The 21,157-nt window shown below is 36.5% G+C and overlaps 1 protein-coding gene across 1 annotated transcript in view; it reads left to right on the top strand.

Moving 5' to 3' along the window:
* The window catches only part of LOC107591805 (phosphatidylinositol 3,4,5-trisphosphate-dependent Rac exchanger 1 protein-like), an 86,628-nt gene that overhangs the window by 49,203 nt on the left and 16,268 nt on the right, over positions 1 to 21,157 (top strand). Inside the window, exons 10-24 of the mRNA XM_016281063.1 lie at positions 1,082 to 1,229; positions 5,521 to 5,621; positions 6,644 to 6,747; positions 7,253 to 7,302; positions 8,184 to 8,259; positions 8,493 to 8,565; positions 12,302 to 12,444; positions 14,215 to 14,307; positions 16,317 to 16,465; positions 16,818 to 16,903; positions 17,492 to 17,631; positions 17,789 to 17,897; positions 18,555 to 18,736; positions 19,472 to 19,633; positions 19,798 to 20,008. Coding sequence (XP_016136549.1) covers positions 1,082 to 1,229; positions 5,521 to 5,621; positions 6,644 to 6,747; positions 7,253 to 7,302; positions 8,184 to 8,259; positions 8,493 to 8,565; positions 12,302 to 12,444; positions 14,215 to 14,307; positions 16,317 to 16,465; positions 16,818 to 16,903; positions 17,492 to 17,631; positions 17,789 to 17,897; positions 18,555 to 18,736; positions 19,472 to 19,633; positions 19,798 to 20,008 — 1,827 coding nt within the window. The remainder of the gene's footprint in view (positions 1 to 1,081; positions 1,230 to 5,520; positions 5,622 to 6,643; positions 6,748 to 7,252; positions 7,303 to 8,183; positions 8,260 to 8,492; positions 8,566 to 12,301; positions 12,445 to 14,214; positions 14,308 to 16,316; positions 16,466 to 16,817; positions 16,904 to 17,491; positions 17,632 to 17,788; positions 17,898 to 18,554; positions 18,737 to 19,471; positions 19,634 to 19,797; positions 20,009 to 21,157) is intronic.

A 21,157-nucleotide genomic window follows, 5' to 3' on the forward strand; every position in this document is an offset into this window, starting at 1 on the left:
TATATATATATATATGTGTGTATATATATATATATATATATATATATATATATATATAGATATGTGTGTGTGTGTGTGTGTGTATATCTCACAGAGTTCATGTCACAGCTTAATGCCTTTTTTGAAGACTTGCTAATGCTACTTTTTAAATATTTGATGATAGAATTTGACGAATAAAATTAAGTTTTATTTTGTGTATGGTGTGTGACTTGTATGTAGAATTCTGATACCAGTTTTGTGAGTTAGCCCTTCACCCACCAAAATAGCTCAAAAAGCAGCATGCATGTGCATGTGTGAACACACAAACACATGCAAACCCATGTCTTATAATAAAATCAGTTAAACCAGTGTTTCATCTCGGCCCCACCTAAAACTGACACCGCAACACCGACACTGATTTAGAGAAACCGCTAGTAAGTGACGCTTGAGGAATAAACTGTAATTATACAGCAGAACAGTCTTTTACATACAGACCAGCTCAGCTCCTTGTACAAATTTGCTATTAAAAATAATTTAATTCTACAAAAAATTGTGCACATCTGATTTGGGTTACAGGTGCAATAAACCGAGAAAAAAATCAATAAATTCCTGCACAGTGGGATTTATTCATGAAATAATTTGTACAGAATTATTCATAAATTCTTTTTTTTTTAATTAACAGTGTGACAGCATTTAGAATGATTTTACAAAATAATAGATTTATACAATTAAACAATTTAATTAAACAATTTGCATGTTTCATAAATAAAGGCCATTGATGTTGTTGTACTTAAATATTTTTTTATTTGTACAAATTTTTTTTATTTTTCACCAGAAATGCAGTTATACAATTAAACAATTTAGTTAAACAATTTACTTGTGTTTCATGAATAAAGCAGATTGTTGTTATTGCTCCTAGATGTGTATTTGTTTTATTTGTACTAATACTGTTTCTACAAAAAATACTTGTTATTGCTCCTAAAAGTTTTTTTATTCATTAAATTTTTACATTGTTTTAAATAAATAATGTTTTAAGAACAACATTTATACATATATTTTCATTTTTTTTAATGACAAAATTGAATTTTTTTCCGATTGTCAGGTTTGAAGCTTGGGATGGAGCGTGATGCTTACGTAATGATCGCAGAGAAGGGAGAAAAGCTCTACCATATGATGATGACCAAGAGCCGCCACCTCATCAAAGACCGTCGCAGAAAACTCACCACTGTACCCAAATGCTTCTGGGGAAAGTAGGTTTTGAGCATTATGTAATGCATTTTAGAGATTCTCGTTTACAGAGGGGTTCACCTTATGACTGGTCAGTTCCCATGCCGGAGATTGGCTTGCTCTGCGCTGAGTGTGGCACCTTCCCTCGGCTGCTTTTACACCATCTGACTGTCTCCTGAATATCTTGCAAGTCATCCTAATCCAAGAGGCCCCTGCATGAATGAAAATGCATACGCACACACATACACACTCACTTAGCACTTGTAAATGCTTTCCCAAGCTCACTGCCAAGCACCCCATTGGACACAGACATTCCCAGCAAAAAAGCATTCATTAGAGAGAAATCTGCATTCAGTCTCTCTCTCTCTTTCTCTCTGTGTATCTGTCTTCATTTTTCCCTCTTTCTTACTTTCTGTCGGTCGCTCACCCAGTCTTTCAACACCATGAATGAACAATGAGTGCTATGTACACCATTAAACTTCCAAATACTGTGTGTGTGTGTGTGTGTGTGTGTGTGTGTTAAGAGGAGAGATTCCTTACACCAATTAAAATTCCCTTTTTGCACTGCACTAGAAGATAAGGGAAAACACTGTGGTCAATTTAAAGCTATTATATTGATGCAATCTAATTTAAATGGCCGCAAAAATTCACAAGTTCAGATATGAGCCTCATTATATTGATTCATAAATCTGCAGGACCTTTCTGCTGTGCAGTTTTGGGAGCGACTAACTCAAAGTAGCTTTGCTGCTAACTACATTTTCAGTAGTGTGACTAGCTCAGGTTTAAAATGGTTTAGCTTTCACAGTCGCAAGCTGCTTTAGCCAGTGAATAGCAATATTGTGCAGCAAAATGCTGTTTTTTAAGATAATGGATCTAAACACACTATCCTAACTGTTCTCACAGTTGGGAAGTCCAGATCATGTTAGTGAATTTCAATTGGATTCAAATAAATCACTGAATCATTTTTAAACTCATTAATTCATTGACTCATTAATTAATATTTTTTATTATTATTTTGTAGTTAGATGCCACTGTTCCATGTTTCCCACTCAAGTATAGACCTAGTTTTATTTAGTATTCTAGTATTTATTTTTAAATAATTTTTTCATTTCACACAATTTGACTCGGATTGTGATCCTTTTTCTATATTTATTTAAAGGCTAGTTTGACTGTAGTTCAAATACAGTTAAAGTAGCACTTCCGCTGAAGTGGCTTAAAAGCGAACTGTCGCTGGCCTTACGGCCTCATGCTGTTGTTCTCCTGTCAACACCTGACTGGATGAATTTCGCACTGCTCCCTCAGAACACAATTATTTGTGCATTTCAGCCTCGGTGGTCCAGGTGAAAGCAGCTGTGATTGGCTCTGTTGTTCGCTGGCTTGGGCATCAGTCTCAGAATAGAACACAATCCCACTCCTTCCAGGAACAGCCGAGCAGTTCAGCTGTTAATATGGACAAACTCTGCTACTGCTCAGACACTGGCACTTTCTCTCATCTCTAGTTCTTTCTTTGTCTTGCTTGAACCACAGTTCATTTTCCCCATTGTGCTTATAAAGCTCTGTTGAAAGCATCTGCTGTCTGTATTCAGAGAAAATCATTTTGTCTCGTCCCTCAGTTTGCAAAAACAAACAAAAAGTTGCATTTATGAGACTGGTATGATAACATTTTTCACTGACCTTGTCTATGTAGAGTTATCCAGTTATTCAACTTATGTTGTGAACATTTAACCATGACAAATACTTGAAAGGATATAAAAAAGAGCTGTTTAGATGAAGGTGAATGATAAGTGAAAAATACACCCACAAGAAAAACATTGGTAACGCATAATTAAAAGTCCATCCATTCAGAACAGCAGTTCCACTGCTTAAGAATTTTTTTTTGCAGTTCAAATAACACATTTTTCTATGTAAGAATTAATATGTGCTTTTATAGATATGCAAGCTTCACATTTGTCTTGCATTTCTGAACTCTTAAGTGTATTTCAATAAACGTTTATATTCTATTTCAATCAATTTACATTTTTTTTACAAACAGGGACATCTCAAAATTATTTTCTGTGGTAATCAAGCTTCACTTGTATTAAGTAAATTAATATCTTATTATATCCTTGTCTGTCACATTCATACATGCATACATACATCGGACAGATATAGATAAAAGTAGAAAGAAATTCTCACACACATATCTACGGCATGTGAGAGAGCTCTGTGTGCGTTAGCTGTGGAGAATATTAATGAGTTACATAAACACTAATTAATTCATTCCAGGGACGCCCACCTCCACCCCTTCCCTTTCCTGCCAATCTGAATTAGAGACTTATGTAATCACAGCAGACTCACTGTCTGTTTCATTTCACTGCACTCTTTCATGGGCCTGACTGGCCTCTCCTCTCCGAACTTCCTCTGCAGAGCTGCACATAAAGGCTTTGTAAGATCTCCACATAATCCACATCATAAACATTTATTGTTTGTATTTTGTGTGAAGTGCTGGATTTTGTGATTACTATCCTTTTATTGATATAAACATTGACAGTTTTTTATTAGTGGTTAATGCAGCTGCTTAATATTCTCTTCTTTGTGGTAGCATTATTTTTCTGTTCAGAAACTTTCTGTTTTGGAGATTGTACTTGCAAAGACCACAAACTTGACACAGTGGTGTCAAATCACACCCACTGCTCACATACACATTGTGCTTATATCTCTGGAACCATATGAGCAGCAATCAAATTTTGTCAAAATTTGTTATAGGCTTTTGGTCCGATTTGCACAAGATTCACTATGTTTGATCTAAAACCCCTCACGATAAAACATTATTAAAGAAGGTTTGATTAGTCAAATAGTTTTGCAGATTGATATGTGGCTAATTGACCTAAAGCTTCTAAATGAAAAATCCAGGTCTAACAATTTACAAAACTTTAACATCAGAATGTCAAATTTAGGAAAATGTACAACTGTGTTTAAGGAAGTTGGCATTTACCACCAAAACACAGAATCAACATGATCTGCAATATTATTCACAATTATGCTCATTTCTCACATATATTTGTTGTTGCTAGTATTGTTGAGTTACATAGACAAGTGGTATTAGCTAGTATTGTTATTGCTGTCATGCGTTTGATGGTGAAGGGTAAAGATTTATCAAGGTTAAGTATTTTAAGAGTTCATTAAGTTGTGCATGTCGTCAGCTGATTTGGAGGAGATGTAGAGGGCAGATCAGTTGTGTAGTCAGGTGAGACATGAATGGAGAATCTGGTCATCTTACTGTATTGGGTGGATGTGGGGTGCCTTTGGCACCCGCATCTTCTCTTCTCCTCCTGCTCCATCTGTTAACCCATCCTTTCATCTGACCCCTCTCCCTTCACTGCTGTCGTTCAACATTTCAAGGACACACGCACACACACCCTTCTCACATTTCCTTTAAGGCGTCATAACTGTTTACACATTGCTTATTTCTGTCCCTGAATCTACTGGGATTCTCACGCAGCAGTCATGCACATTTCAGGCACGCAATCACACTCAACATTAAATTTGCCACTAAACCACCTCAGACATGCAATTGCTGAAATTCCTCCCCAGTCCTCATCAGAACCCGTTTATAATTTAATTACTCCTCTTGAAAATTTATTTTGGCAGTTGATCAGACTATAGCTAGTGACATATAGTATCTAGAATTGCATGTGTGTGTGTGTGTGTGTACATTTGTGCTGCTTAATATTTTTGTGGAGACGTGACAGATTTTTTTCAGGATTCTTTGATGCATAAAAAGTTCAAAAGAAAAGCATTTATTTGAAATAAAAAATCTTTTTGAATGTTATAATTATTTTACTGTATCTTTTGATCATTTTAATTCATCCTTACTGAACAGAATTTCTTTCAGAAAATAACCCTTACTGACCCCAAACTATGCTGTACATATCTGTACAAAATTATATTATAGATATAAACAAAACAAAATTAAGATATAATTAGATTTTGGATAAAAAAATTCATATCAAATTTGTTTATATCTAATATATTTGTTTATATGTCTTATATATTTAATAAATAAACATATATAATTCCACAACATATATATTTATTTATTTATATTAAATTTATTTCAATTTTATTTACAGTTTTGGTTGTTGAAGATCTTGAGATCATCTTGATTTGTGTTCTTGGTGAACTTTTTACCAGTCTTGAGCAGTCACTCTGGAGGATTGAGTGAATCCAAGTTCCCAAGTACCTTTGACTAGTGGCTCATAAATCCCTTCTTTATCATGCGTGCAGCATTATTATGAGCAGACTGACACCGCTGTTGTCTCTGTGTGTCCTCAGTGAGTTTGTCTCATGGCTCTTGGAGAGTGGAGAGATCAGTAAGGCTGAGGAGGGAATCAACCTGGGTCAAGCTCTCCTGGAGAATGGCATCATCCATCATGGTAAGAGAAGGTTCTCCTTTGAAGAAAATTGTTATTACCTTGACTTGTTGGGCATGGACCATGGTATTACAATAGTATAATTTTGAATTTCTTTAGGGGACTATGTAAATGTGAATGTGGTACTATATCCAAATTCCATAGATGTAATATCTGATCTTAGGATATGCAAAAACCTACATATTTTCAAAATCGACAAGTTGGTGCTGGGTTCCATGAGCATCTGTCGACATACTGGAAGCCCTATATCCATAGGCTATAAATAGCTAAATTTATACATAAACAAGACTAATGATTTACTAGTCAACCATTGTGACCCATCACTGTACCATTACTATTTGTAAGCACTATTACTTCATACAAATCTATTATTCTTTTTCTCTCTCAGTGTTTTCTCTTTTTTCTGTCGTTTTTTTCTTCTTTCAAACTCCCTCACCTCCAGTTTATTTAATCATGTTTTTGAGTATTGTTAGGTTTCATCACCAAAATGCAACTGCTGTCTGTGTTCTGTTTTTTTGATACACTCTTGCCAAATGAAACACAATCCATTAACTGTTTATACAAATGTTGAACTGTTAAAAATCACCATTTGACAGATTTATACGCTACAAATCTGGCATGTATCCCTGTTGGCCAGCACTCACTGATATCCCCTACAGAGGATCGGCAGTCTGGATAGTAACATGACATGAAATGCTGGTAGATTCGGGGAGCATCATACCTCTATTTTACAGCCAGGGGATTGTAACACAGTGAAAACTGACAAACACCAGAAGGGATTGGAGTGATAAATTCAGGTATAAGGGCTCAGGCGCTCAATCAATAATATGGTGGCAGCATTCAAGGAGAGGTCAAAAAGGCTTTTGTGGAGCGATGGCACGCACACACTTCAATTAATCACAGACCTCCACATGCATGTTTATCAGCCTGAGTCTGAAAGTGAGAGAAACAAATACATCACAAGCTTAATTCCTGCTCCTAATTGTCACTTAAGTGTATCTGTGTGTGTGTGTTTTTCATCATAGTGTCAGATAAGCACCAGTTCAAGAATGAGCAGGTGTTGTATCGCTTTCGGTATGATGATGGCACTTATAAAGCCAGGAGTGAAATGGAGGACATCATCTCAAAGGTATTTCCCCCAGAATACTTGCTAAATATGATAGCTCATGTACAAGGATACGTGAGATAAGGTAAATATCCTTTTTCGCAATGATCAATCCAATATGGTGACAAGAGAAATATGATTATAAATTTAATTAAATACCGAAAAGTATGCTTAAAAAGTTAAGTGTAATTAAAATGCATTATTTTCTCAGTATGTGTGTGTGCTATGCTAACATCAAACTCTTTTGGAGTCAAGTTTCACATGCGCTGTTTGTGCTTGTGTGGAAAAATTGTTTGTGTAGGCAGCTCACTAGGTTTTGATCCGTTTTAACCAGTCAGTTTACAGATTTAGTCAACAGAATCTTGAGTGCATATGATCCATCTCAATAATTAAAGACTACAAAATGGTCTACTTAACAATTGTTGTCAACAAATCAATCGAGAAGTGATTTAAACTGTAAATGAAATGCAGAAAGAGATGCAGCTGTTGGTGCAAATTCTTTATATGAGTTTGTGTGTGTCCCTGACAGGGAGTGAGGCTTTATTGCCGTCTCCACAGCCTCTTCACACCTGTTATCAAGTAAGTGACACATGATCTATGAAATTCTTCACGCTCAACAGTCAAAAACATTACTTAATTCACACTGTCATTAAGGGTTTAAGATGATTTGTAGGCAGGTTTCAGACAATGTTTTGTTAGCACCCTTTTCTTGCACATGGACAGTAGCATTACATTTTATTTATTATCTCTTTTATAATTAAATCCAGTTTATAGTTAAAACATCTTTTGACAGCAGATACAAATGGTTTTTAATAAACAACAGTTTAATTTGAACTGGCATAAAAGATTAGGCGCATTTGTTTGTACTTCATGGATTCACCGTGGCCAGCTGCACATGACAGAATGTGTGTGTGTGTGTGAGGACTGCAGAGTAGTATTGCTTTTCTGTCACCAATCACCTTTAATATCTCACATAATGAGTGAGGAGAGGCCACCGAACTGCAGTTGGGAAAAACTCTGATCTCAGATCCACAAAGTAACACAGAACGTGTTACTTGCCCTTTAGCAGATGCTTTTTATCTTTTTAAGCGACTTACAGTCCAGGTCACTAATTACACCACACTAATTGCAAGGACAGACCACCCTGGAGCAATCTGGGACCTAGTGGTAATAATCTCCAGATGATTGATCTCCATTAGCTGAGCTTAAACCCACAACCTTTGCCGCTAAATCTTTCAATACCCGCTTCAACACAATCAATGAATTTTGGCAATCCAAGACATTTCCTTTGTCATTATATCAATTATATTAGAAGTACAAGACCTAATCTGGGTTTCTCCAGTGGTTTATCTTGTTAGAAATGCCCTGCTCCTTTGCTTCTCTTGTAGTCAGATGTCACATGTTGTTTATGTTAGCATCTGGACAATTGTGAACCTTTTCAACCTCTTCTTTATATACAGAGACAGAGATCATCATTTGAAAACCTTCAAATCTGTCATACCAGCTAGCAAACTGGTGGAATGGCTTGTGTCTCAGGTAACGTGAGGATGGACACACACACACATATGCCACTTTATTGTATAAACATGCACACACAAACACACTCCTTTTTACTTTCTTTCACTTTCTGTTCAGCTGTCAGCTTATTGTTTTTGGGTTTCTGGACACAATTTACATTTGACTTATTTACAGTCTAATCTTCAGAGTTTCTCCATTATGTCATTTCATTCCAAACACAGAAGTAATTTAACATGATTTTCCTTCTTCAGGGTGACAGCACAACCCGTGAAGATGCAGTGACCCTTGGTGTCGGACTCTGCAATGCTGGTTTCATGCACCACGGTCAGTCTCTATGTTCACATATTGAATTGTACTTGACAGTCTTCTTATAAAATCATGATGAGGTTTTAGGTCAGTTATTGTTATAATATCAGCAGATTTTAAAGAGTGTGGTAAAATACTTTGTTACCCAGATTTTATATGAAAAAATAAATACGCCATTCAAAAACTTGAAGATTAATGAATTACTCCACTTCTGGTGGCTGAAGTCAGCATTAAATGATAATTGACTTATTGAATTCATCATATATTTTATTGATCATACTATGAAGGTTTCATTCATCCATGTTGAAATATTATTACAATTTTAGCCTGATAATTATTCATCAAAATGTCACAATGCAATCTTTCTGTGAAACAACAGAATTTTCTCTGGTGGTTTGTGGCAAATTCTCCAGTCATTTAATTTCTTACAATCTACTGCAAGCTTTACTTCCATCCAATCAACTGTTGGGCTGAACCAAGTCCCTGCCCTAAATTTTTCTTTTTGCTTACCTATTTCACTCAGGATAAAAACATGTCATTGCATTTATAGGTGAAATGTACATGTACAAATGGGCAGTCGTGGCCTAATGGTTAGAGAGTCAAACTTGTAACCCAAAGGTCACGGGTTTGAGTCTCAATACCAGCAGGAATTGTAGGTGGGGGGGAGTGAATGACCAGCGCTCACTTCCACTATCAATACCACGATTGAGATGCCCTTGAGCAAGTCACCGAACCCTCAACTGATCCCTGGGTGCCGCAGCAAAAATGGCTGTGTGTGTTCACGGTGTGTGTGTGTGTGTGTGTGTTTCACTACTCACTGCTGTGTGTGTGCACTTGGATGGGTTGAATGCAGAGCACAAATTCAGAGTATGGGACACAATACTTGGCCACACGTCATGTCACTTTCACTTTCGTGGCCTTTTCTGTTTGCCGTTGCTACACATGTGGTGTCCAGAGCAAAGCTTTGAAGCGTGGCAGTGTTTGTGTTTGAGAGAGAGTGAAAACACAATCAATGAATTTTGGCAATCCAAGACATTTCCTTTGTCATTATATCAATTATATTAGAAGTACAAGACCTAATCTGGGTTTCTCCAGTGGTTTATCTTGTTAGAAATGCCCTGCTCCTTTGCTTCTCTTGTAGTCAGATGTCACATGTTGTTTATGTTAGCATCTGGACAATTGTGAACCTTTTCAACCTCTTCTTTATATACAGAGACAGAGATCATCATTTGAAAACCTTCAAATCTGTCATACCAGCTAGCAAACTGGTGGAATGGCTTGTGTCTCAGGTAACGTGAGGATGGACACACACACACATATGCCACTTTATTGTATAAACATGCACACACAAACACACTCCTTTTTACTTTCTTTCACTTTCTGTTCAGCTGTCAGCTTATTGTTTTTGGGTTTCTGGACACAATTTACATTTGACTTATTTACAGTCTAATCTTCAGAGTTTCTCCATTATGTCATTTCATTCCAAACACAGAAGTAATTTAACATGATTTTCCTTCTTCAGGGTGACAGCACAACCCGTGAAGATGCAGTGACCCTTGGTGTCGGACTCTGCAATGCTGGTTTCATGCACCACGGTCAGTCTCTATGTTCACATATTGAATTGTACTTGACAGTCTTCTTATAAAATCATGATGAGGTTTTAGGTCAGTTATTGTTATAATATCAGCAGATTTTAAAGAGTGTGGTAAAATACTTTGTTACCCAGATTTTATATGAAAAAATAAATACGCCATTCAAAAACTTGAAGATTAATGAATTACTCCACTTCTGGTGGCTGAAGTCAGCATTAAATGATAATTGACTTATTGAATTCATCATATATTTTATTGATCATACTATGAAGGTTTCATTCATCCATGTTGAAATATTATTACAATTTTAGCCTGATAATTATTCATCAAAATGTCACAATGCAATCTTTCTGTGAAACAACAGAATTTTCTCTGGTGGTTTGTGGCAAATTCTCCAGTCATTTAATTTCTTACAATCTACTGCAAGCTTTACTTCCATCCAATCAACTGTTGGGCTGAACCAAGTCCCTGCCCTAAATTTTTCTTTTTGCTTACCTATTTCACTCAGGATAAAAACATGTCATTGCATTTATAGGTGAAATGTACATGTACAAATGGGCAGTCGTGGCCTAATGGTTAGAGAGTCAAACTTGTAACCCAAAGGTCACGGGTTTGAGTCTCAATACCAGCAGGAATTGTAGGTGGGGGGGAGTGAATGACCAGCGCTCTCTTCCACCATCAATACCACGATTGAGATGCCCTTGAGCAAGTCACCGAACCCTCAACTGATCCCTGGGTGCCGCAGCAAAAATGGCTGTGTGTGTTTACGGTGTGTGTGTGTGTGTGTGTGTTTCACTACTCACTGCTGTGTGTGTGCACTTGGATGGGTTGAATGCAGAGCACAAATTCAGAGTATGGGACACAATACTTGGCCACACGTCATGTCACTTTCACTTTCGTGGCCTTTTCTGTTTGCCGTTGCTACACATGTGGTGTCCAGAGCAAAGCTTTGAAGCGTGGCAGTGTTTGTGTTTGAGAGAGAGTGAAAGAGTTTTGACTTGTGGCAGCACTAGAGCAGTCTTGGAATGTATATATTGCATGGAATGGAATATAATGCAACATTAATTAATCTAGTAGTTGTGCAGTGTTTTTAAAAGAGCAATAAGCCCCGAGAAGCTGTGGTTTACAAGGGGCCCCTTGTAACAATGCGATTTTTATAGTGATGTTTGCTGTTTTAAAATCACTGTAAACCACAGTTTCACAGGCTTATTGTTTTGAGAAAACGGCTAACACATATACTTGTCAGAGTTTCATGAAATAAACACAGCATCAAAAGCGTAACAATTTATTGATAAATAATAATTCTTACAATGTAGCAATTTATTTCTTCAGCTATGTTTAGCAGAATGGTTGTCAAGCAACACATAGATGAAGTGGTGCAGTGTAGTACTAATGTAACAAGGTCAAAAGTGTATGTTTGTATAGTATTTTACAGTTTAGAAGGCAACTCAGCCAAATAATCTTTTTTTTGTCTACATCAGTGCATTAAATGCAGCACAGTTTTACAGTGCGGTGTTTTACAGTTATGGCTTTTTAATATCACACTGAATGTGTCTGCCAGAGGTCTAGTTTGTTTGTACGTGAGACATAGAGAGTAAAATGAAGAGAGATGACTGTGTTTTAGATGGAAACAGCTGTTGCAATAACATCTGAGGCCTCTGATAGAACAGAAATAGTCACAATCGTGGAAAAGAATGTTTTCTGATTAGATACACCTGCTCGTAGACACAAGCCTCCTGTCCGAGTTATAGAAGAGTTTTGCAGTCATGTCGGATCTCAACTTCCAAAACAATCCACAGCAATATTTTGCTTGGAATTCACAGACAGAACAGCCTGTCCCTACAAAGTTCCTGAAAACACAAACACACTATCTGTCGCCGTCTTCCTGAGAGGGAAAAAAAGCACACTTGCACACGCCAGACCTCCCATTAAATCCTCTGCCTTCATCCTTCACCTCAGACATCAATCCCACAGACATGAGTTGTTTTGACGGGAACTGAAGGGTGATGCAGTCGACTCATTTCACACTGTCAAATAATTTTGCCATCAGCAGATATGATCAGCACTGAGTTATAATTGTTTTGTTTTACCTGTTTATAAAAGTGTAAAACTGTTTTTTAATTCAGTCTCAGCTAAATTCAATTCGAAACTTTGCCTTGCAGTCATGGAGAAAAGCGAATTTAAGGATGAGTCACAGTTTTTCCGCTTCTATGCCGATGAGGAGACCGAGGGTACGAGCTCCAAGAGTAAACAGCTTCGCAGTGACTTCAAACTCATCGAGAACATCCTTGCCAAATCCTTAGTGGTGAGATACACAGACACACACACAGCAGGGGTTTCTCCCCCATGGAGAGCTGTGTTGAGGGATAACTAGCAATGCTGCAAACTTAACCGTATTTTTCAGTAGCGTGACAGTAGCTGAACTTATTTTGAAATGCTGTAGTTTTTGTAATAACACGAGCGTAGCTGTTTATATGTCGCTTTATAACCCAAGTGAACTTGGGCATTAAAATGATCAAAGGTTCTTTCCTGTAATTTCTCTCAAATGTAGCTTTGATTAGTTTGATTAATTCTTGTAAATCAGTTTGTTTGGACAATTCATGTAAATCAAATGGTTCAAAAAGTATTCACTGATTTATGTGAGTACAACTGTGGTATTTTATGTCATCTTTTTTGTTGATAAATGATTGTTCATCATTGTTCAAATTTGTTATATAAATTAGTTTTTAGTTGTGTTAATTAAATTAGTTGTGTTAAGGGGTGTAACACTTGATGCAAACTTTCTTCAAATACTTCAGCGGACAATATATGACATTTTTTTTTCAAAATATCCATTCAACATGTAAAAAATTATTATAAATCCAAAATGTAAAAATATGCGATCTACTCCACTTTCCTGTTATGCTCATAACCTGCAGCAAAAGTTTTTGTTCTTTTATTTCAGCTAAATGTGACACATTGATCTTCTGTTGGTCACATATGAAACTAATTCACAGGTCAGAGTTCACCAAATGTGTGTCCCACATTTACATTCATATGAATGGAAGTCAGTGCCTCTTTAATTGTATTTAGTGTAGTCAAGATTAAGATGATAATTGAGGTCCTGTTCTCATAGTAAAACTAAGTTTGACCTCAGTTTAACTACTTATATTATGTGTAGCTTGACAAGATACGGAAGATATCAGATTTAGGTTATTCTCAGTTTGACCAATTGGCCCAAGTATCAACAATACTAATGTAAAAGGAAAGAAAAAAAGAAAGAAACCTAATGATTTTATGCTGAAAGTAACACATTAACAAAACACACCCACCTATATTTTTAGACACATATTCATGCCACTAAACCATCAGCCATGCATTGAATTTTCTCCTCCTGCCAATTAACACCCTCCTCGTCCATCAGTAATTACCCTGACCTTTACAAACTACTCTTTCATCCCTTATAGACTGGCAGATTCCTCCTCCAGATCATCAAACACATTCTCCTCTCTGTTCTCTTCTCGATTTACCCTCCTCAGTCGGCCCTCTCAGACGCCGGACCAGGATCGTACGCCACAGCAGATTTTCAGAGAAAATAAGGATTGATGAATAGAAATAAGACAAAAAGGCATTTACAGGGCTGTTAACCATGTTCTGCTTTGGCTCTTAGATAATAAAAGCACATAAAAGCCCATCTCATTTGTAGCTGTGGAGAAACTGAGAATTATATCCTTGTTATGATCCAGATTTGTCCTAAAACCAGTGTAACTTTCATCCATGATAACGCCTTTATCACCTGAGCTGACCTGTTAGCATGCAGCTGTGGCACATTTGAACAGATTATTGTTTGGTTATTTTTAGAAGAAAATACTTAATACCTCAAATAGCTTTTGGACTACAGGATGCATAGCTTGTTCACACATTTGCACAAACGCTTCTGCTCTCTCAGTGCGGCACCGAGCTGCTAAATCATAATTTGAGTCCTGAAAGTAACACATTCTTTTCCGCTCCGTTCTGCATTTATTTTGAGATGTTACCATCATTATTCATTTTTTGATCCTTGTGCTGATATAGTGTTTCTCTCATCCGTGTACAGATCCATCCTGAAGAGGAGGACTATGGGTTTGAGATCGAAGAGAAGAACAAGGCCATCATAGTGAAGAGTGTGACCAGGGGCTCATATGCAGAGGTATGAGTTTGGGTAACCGCATCCTAGTTCTCCACATTTCTCTGTCCTATACAAAAAATATCAGTGACCGAGCATAACCCAAAATACATGCCAATGGTTGACTTGAGTCTCACAGTCTGCCACATTTGGGATTTCCCCAAGTAAACTGTGTTTTCTTTCTTATAAGTCATTTCCAACCAAATTATCTTTGTATATTACAAATTACAAATATATACATATATGTTAGCTGGTAGCCTTCCATAGAGAGTAACAAAACCTAAACAACTCTTTTCACATGTTTCACTGTCTGATCATCAGTCACATTTAGCACTGGTTCATTTAAGTAGTACTTTATTATTTAATTTCTAGCAATACTGTATAATCAAAAAAGGCTTTAAAAAACGATGTAAATGTAATCGCTAAATGAGACTTTGTTTTATATCTAGAACCTTTTTTTGTTAACATAAACGTTATATTCATATTTGAACTATGCAATTTCATAAAACCTGTCCAGAAAATGTCATAATATTTCACTCCAAAATGGAAAGACAAAAATAATATGCTGATTTAATGCTGAAAACATATTATCAATGTTGAAAGCAGTTGTGTTGTGTAACAGTTATAAAGTGATTTTTATTTTTATTTTTTTCAGGATTTATTTTTTCTCAAGGAAATGCATTTATTTGAAATATTTTGTAACATTATAAATGACTTTACTGTCACTTTTAACCAATCAGTTTATGAAAGTATTAATGTTACTGACAAACTTTTGAATGCTAGTGTACATCATTTGAAATATTATTTAATCAAATAATAGTAAAAGTAATTGTCATTCTCCACAAATTTTATATAACAGGGGGGGGGGGGGGGGGGGGGGTCAAACATGTTTAATTATTCTGAAAAAAAATAGCAGTGCAAAAAAACTAATCAAGATATTAGTAAAGATAAAACTATAATATAATTAGATAAAACTATGCAAAATATAATTTCTTATATATGTGCATATATATATATATATATTTTTTTTTAGATTTTGGAGTGAATAATGTCTATTTTTTTATATCTGTCATTTGAAGGAGTACCTCTTCAATTCGAATGCATTATTTTCAGTGCACAGGGTTATTTGTGTTCATGCTCTGTACAGCTCTGCCAGATGTTTGTGGAAGATGTGTAGATAATTATGGTTAAGATCTAAACCACCACTAATTTTATCCCCACTGTGCCTGTTAGACCTGACACGAGACCTTTTGTCCACTTTAATGTGTCACATTGCTGCTCACTGAAGCATCTGCAGAAGATGAGAGTGTGATTGTAATGGTGATTAATCCAGTGAATGAGTGGAAGGGCTTTATGTCCTGACACTTACAGATCATGTGTCGGGTCCTGGACATGCTTGCTTAATTAATTCCACTCCCTCTTTCTTCACAGCTCTGCTCTCTGGAGATCAGGGAGAAGCAATTAAGCATGTCCCATCATATTCTCCACAGAGTCCTCACACTTACCTTTTTTCCCCCTTCTGTTTCATCAGAACTTTTCCTTCTTGTTTTTCATCTCTTTTTTTCTGTTTCTTATAGCTTACAAGTGTTTTGGCTTTTGTTTCTTTCATTAATTTCTTTCTTTCTTCCTTTCTTCCTTCCTGCCATTCATTAATTTAATTTCTTCTTTCCACATTTCCTTCTTCCCTACCTTTCTTGCTTTCCTCATCCATTCCTTTTTTCTTCCCTCCACACGTTTTTAATTGCACCTTCAAATGAACTGCTTGGTAAACTGAAAGTGCTGATTATATCTTTTTTCAAGCTATATAAAGCTCTTTTGCCATAAAGGTGTGAGGTTCTCTCAATTCTGCCTGCCAATTGTCTAATCCTCATTAACATATCACTCATCTCTCTCCCAATCCTAATGCACATCAAAGAAAATTGTTATGAGTAACACCCTATTTTATTTTTTCCCCCTCATTTTTGATTGATTGTCAGCTGGATTATTTGTATTTATTTCCTTTTGTTTTCATATTTTTTTTTTTTTTGGTGCAGATGGCAGGCCTTCAGCCGGGTAGAAAGATCTACTCCATTAATGAGGACCTGGTGTTCCTGAGGGCCTTTTCTGAGGTGGAGACCATGATCAACCAGTCCTTCTGTATACACCGCTCTCTCAGACTGCTGGTGGCCACCAAGAACAAAGAGTGAGTCCACGTTCACGGCAGAAATCAGATACTTATGCACAGACGTGTTAAATGTAGCCAGGTACAGTGTAAAAGGACACTACTGGTATTAGAGTTACATGCAGGAGAGCAGCACACTGCAGAACACTGTTAAGAGTATTCATTAATGTTTATACATGCTGGCACTTCTTATTCCTCTGACACTTTTATGTGCCCCAAACAATGATGTTCTTGAAAAAATATATTTTGCTAAGTAACACAGAATACATCTATTACAACAACACTTTTGCTCATGTGATGTTACTTAAATAAGATGGACAAAAGAGCCTAGCTTTATGTGCCTATCTCATATCTTTGTGTGTGTGTATGATAGGATTGTGAAGATCCCAGATGTTCACGGCACTCTTCCTTTTGTTCTCTGCGGTTCTTGTCCACCTTATGTTCATGCAGTGAAGAAAGGTTAGTTCTAATTGATTGTGACAATCAAAACAAACATGCACATCATGTCACATTCATTTGCAAAGTGATTATGCCCTCAAAACCCTGAGCCATTCTGTTTTTGTTTTTGTTTTTTTACATAAAAATGCACATGTTATTCTGAATCAAGGAATGCATTGCATTCCCTCCATCTAACCTGCCAGGCAGATGTTAATGTACTAAAAAAAAAAAGCTTTCAAATAAAGCAATTTCGTGACACCAGGCTGCTGTGGTCATGTGATCAACATCTGGAGATCCTCAGCATTTGAACCCAAACTCAGGATCCCTGCACATGTTTCTGTATTTAAAAAGCGCACTCTACTGTAAGAGCTTTTTGAAGTCAAAGCCATTAGCTCATCTTCACAGAACTTAGACAAAAGTAGAGATTCATAATGTGCCATTACGGGAGCTTTCATCACTTTAAGTGGATTAGAAAGTGTCTAGACTGGTTTGGATTTGCCTACATGTAATATATACAACCTTCTGACTTCAAAATCATCCATTTGACTTCTTTAATTTGTTTGGTTTAGGTCATTGTACATTATAGGCATAATTTTTGCGTGTATACAGGCTCTGAGGCAGCAGCAGCGGGTCTTCAACCTGGTCAGTGTGTGCTCAAAGTCAATGGCAACAACATGAACCAAAGCAGCTATCAGGAAGTCCTGGAGCACTTTAGTGGCCATCAGCCTGTCCTGGAGCAGCAAGACACTGTGAGAATCAACACTGCATTGTGTTTAACACTGCATTATGTGTTTTTTTATAGGCTATGTGGTCCATATATGGTGATCCCAGAGGTTACTTGCTTCTGACACTCTATACAGTGCCTGTTTCCTCCCTTTGTGATATTCTTTTTTTCTTCTGCCGCAGAGCTGTGGTCAGTGGGCGTACCGTGTGTATGAGGATGTGGAAGAGCAGATGTCTTTCAGGGGGTGTGAGAATGGCTCAGATTCAGAGGATGGCTGCACTAATGGAACAGGTAGTGTGTGTGTCTGTATGTTGGCAAAAAATTATTGTCGTTAACAGAATACAAAAGCCATGGGAACTGTAGATCCAGTAAAATTGTCTGATGAAGAGCCTGCCTGCTCGAAACATCACCTATGTGATAGTCTGTTATTACATTTTTGTATCTTTTGTATTCTCCCAAGTGTGCGGACTTTTTTCTATTTTCATGATCAGTTTTTTGTTTTGAGAGTTTTTCCAGGGATGTGCGTGATGTGCTGAACTGTAGATCCAGTGTCATATGCATTTGTGAATGCAAACTGTGACCAATGGCGAATCATTGATGTCATTGATCTCTTGAGTGAATTCAAATTAATTACAAAACCGATTAATCTCTTGAACCTGATTTGACTATTAGTGTTTTCTGTCTAAAAGAATCACTGATAAAAATGGCATTTATAATATTACAAAAGATTATATATGTAACTATTTATGAACAATTTAAAATAAATCTAAACTGAAATGAAATGAAAAGTAAAACTGCACAATGAAATAAAAATAAAAACAAGTGACAAAAAAGATAATTGACCTTTTTAATGTCATTGTAATGTAATGCAATGAAAAATGGTCCTGTAAACATTTATCGGTGTTCCTATTGGATTCTTTATACTTGTGTGTTCTTTGGATTTTCTAGGCTCTGTAAGAAGGCTGGAACAGTTGTCCATCACTGACGATGTTCCTTCAGTCAGTCTGAATGTGGATAATGTTCATGTGGAACATGGGGTGGTGTACGAGTACGTCAGCACAGCAGGAATCAAACACTGTGTGCTGGAGAAGATGGTGGAACCCAAGGGCTGCTTCATCCTTGCTGCAAAGGTCAGACCACGGTTAAATGATAAATGCATAATTTCAGAATTTTGTTTCTGATGACCCATAATTGTGCTTCTGTTTATACTGTATATATTAGATTTCAAGATGGACATTTAAGGCTACATTTACATTAGTGCATTTTCGTTTTAAAACGCATAAATTTTGCTATGGTTACGCCTGTCATTTACACTACTCCGGCATTTTCGACCCTCGAAAATGTAGACTTTCGAAACCGCTACAGACCCTGTTTTAGTTTGAAAACTCCGGTGTTATGTTTCAGTGTAAACGGACCAAAACAGAGACTTGAAAACGATGGGCGTGGCTGCCAACATTCACTTTGCGTATATCCTTGACGACCGTGTAAACAATAACATAATTGTTTATGTTAATAATTAATTAACATAAGCAATAATTGTACTTGCATGAATGGTCTTGTGACATGCGTTTTCGGTTGTGCAGTGTGGATGGAGATCGTTTCTGAAAAGCAGTGATAACGCAAGTGTAGACGAGGATCGTTTTCATTTTAAAGTGCCGTTTTAAACTGAAAATGCACTAGTGTAAACAGGGCCTAAAAGAAGTTGTTTTTCTAACCTATCACATGTTCTTGTGTGTATTTTGAATGCTCTCAGATACTGGACGCCTTTGTGATTAAACTGAAAATGCACTAGTGTAAACAGGGCCTAAAAGAAGTTGTTTTTCTAACCTATCACATGTTCTTGTGTGTATTTTGAATGCTCTCAGATACTGGAGGCCTTTGTGAAGGACGACAGTCTGTTTGTAAAGAGCTGCCAGCAGCTAATGGCTCAGAATGAGAAGGTGGTGACCATGCCACAGTTTGAGTTTCGAAACATCTGTGACACCAAGCTGGAGAGCATAGAAAAACGCATTTGCAGCTACAAACAGGTGTGCCGTCTGTCTTGCTGTTACTACTTTATCATTTTGTCATATTCACCAGTGCACCTCATATGGGACAATATCACAATGTTTTGAGACATGAATGAACATTTTTTTTTATGTAATCAATGCAAATGCTGTCTCATAGTGCTTTAAAATTCCTTTCCTGTCAGTTTGTGGAGGAATTGCAGACAAAGGCCTGGCCCATGTTTAAGCAGGCGAGCACTAAACCTCATGTTCTGGGCTGCATGGACTTCGTCCCCACCAACTGTCATCTGAACCTGATGCAGGTGTCCTGCCCGAAGAACACCTCCTCAGCAGGCCGAGCCTTCAGCATCCGCTTCGGACGCAAGAACTCCTTCTTTGGGCTTGATCCTGATCAAGGTACACATAGTTATGATACCATTTATAACTGAAGGGATTTATTACTAAATATTATATTATATTTAAATATTAGATATTCTTCTATAATACATTTTAATATTTCTGTTTCTCATAAAAGCTCAATAAAATACGTTATAGAGAATATAAAATGTTTAAGTCCGAGAAATGACTTGATTAAATACTACTATGTTAAAATCACTCAATCAGTGTTGATTCAGCTCATTGGCTCAGTTAACCAAATCTCCATGTTACAATTATTGAAAGTTGTAAAATATTACTAAATATTATATTATATTTAAATATTAGATATTCTTCTATAGTACATTTTAATATTTCTGTTTCTCATAAAAGCTCAATAAAATGCGTTATAGAGAATATAAAATGTTTAAGTCCGAGAAATGACTTGATTAAATACTACTATGTTAAAATCACTCAATCAGTGTTGATTCAGCTCATTGGCTCAGTTAACCAAATCTCCATGTTACAATTATTGAAAGTTGTAAAATAGTAATTAAGCTTTATGGGGAAAACCTCCCAGGTCTTGTAAAAATCATGGCCTGCTATTCCCAAAGCGATCCAGAACCTTTTAAAGCACCTCGATTAAGACACCATTAGACCATAATAAGTAGCTTTTAGTGATGTCATCCTCCACTGTCCCATAGGTCTATAGTCATCCACTCCCTGCAGCCTAACGCCCGCATCTCTCTCTTATTATGACTGTTTGATTTTTGTTTATGAGGCCTGATGCTTTATTTAAGAACATAAACATTAAGTCATTTTAGCTGTATCATCAAATAACAACACAAACTCAACACACCAAAGCTAAACAATAGAGATTTCTGTTTCTGCTGGCCTGGTTGGAGCAGTTGTTCAGATTTGTCCAGATTTTTCTTGGAATAAAAACTATAAAATGTATTTATAGCAATTTTCATATCATTTTATTATTATTTTTTTTTAAATTTATTTTAGTTTTCTTTATAAAACATATTATTAGCAACAATACCTGTAGATGATACAACTTTAGTGAAACTGCTTTACACCTATAAATTAATAAAAATAAAAAAATCTGGATTTAGTTGATTTTCAAGCCATGCTGTGACTTGTGCTTCCAAGGCTTTCAAATTCAAGCCATCGTGCACTTGTCAAAAA

Source organism: Sinocyclocheilus grahami, unplaced genomic scaffold (assembly GCF_001515645.1).
Source record: "Sinocyclocheilus grahami isolate Dianchi unplaced genomic scaffold, SAMN03320097.WGS_v1.1 scaffold146.1, whole genome shotgun sequence".
Taxonomy (NCBI): Eukaryota; Metazoa; Chordata; class Actinopteri; order Cypriniformes; family Cyprinidae; genus Sinocyclocheilus; species Sinocyclocheilus grahami.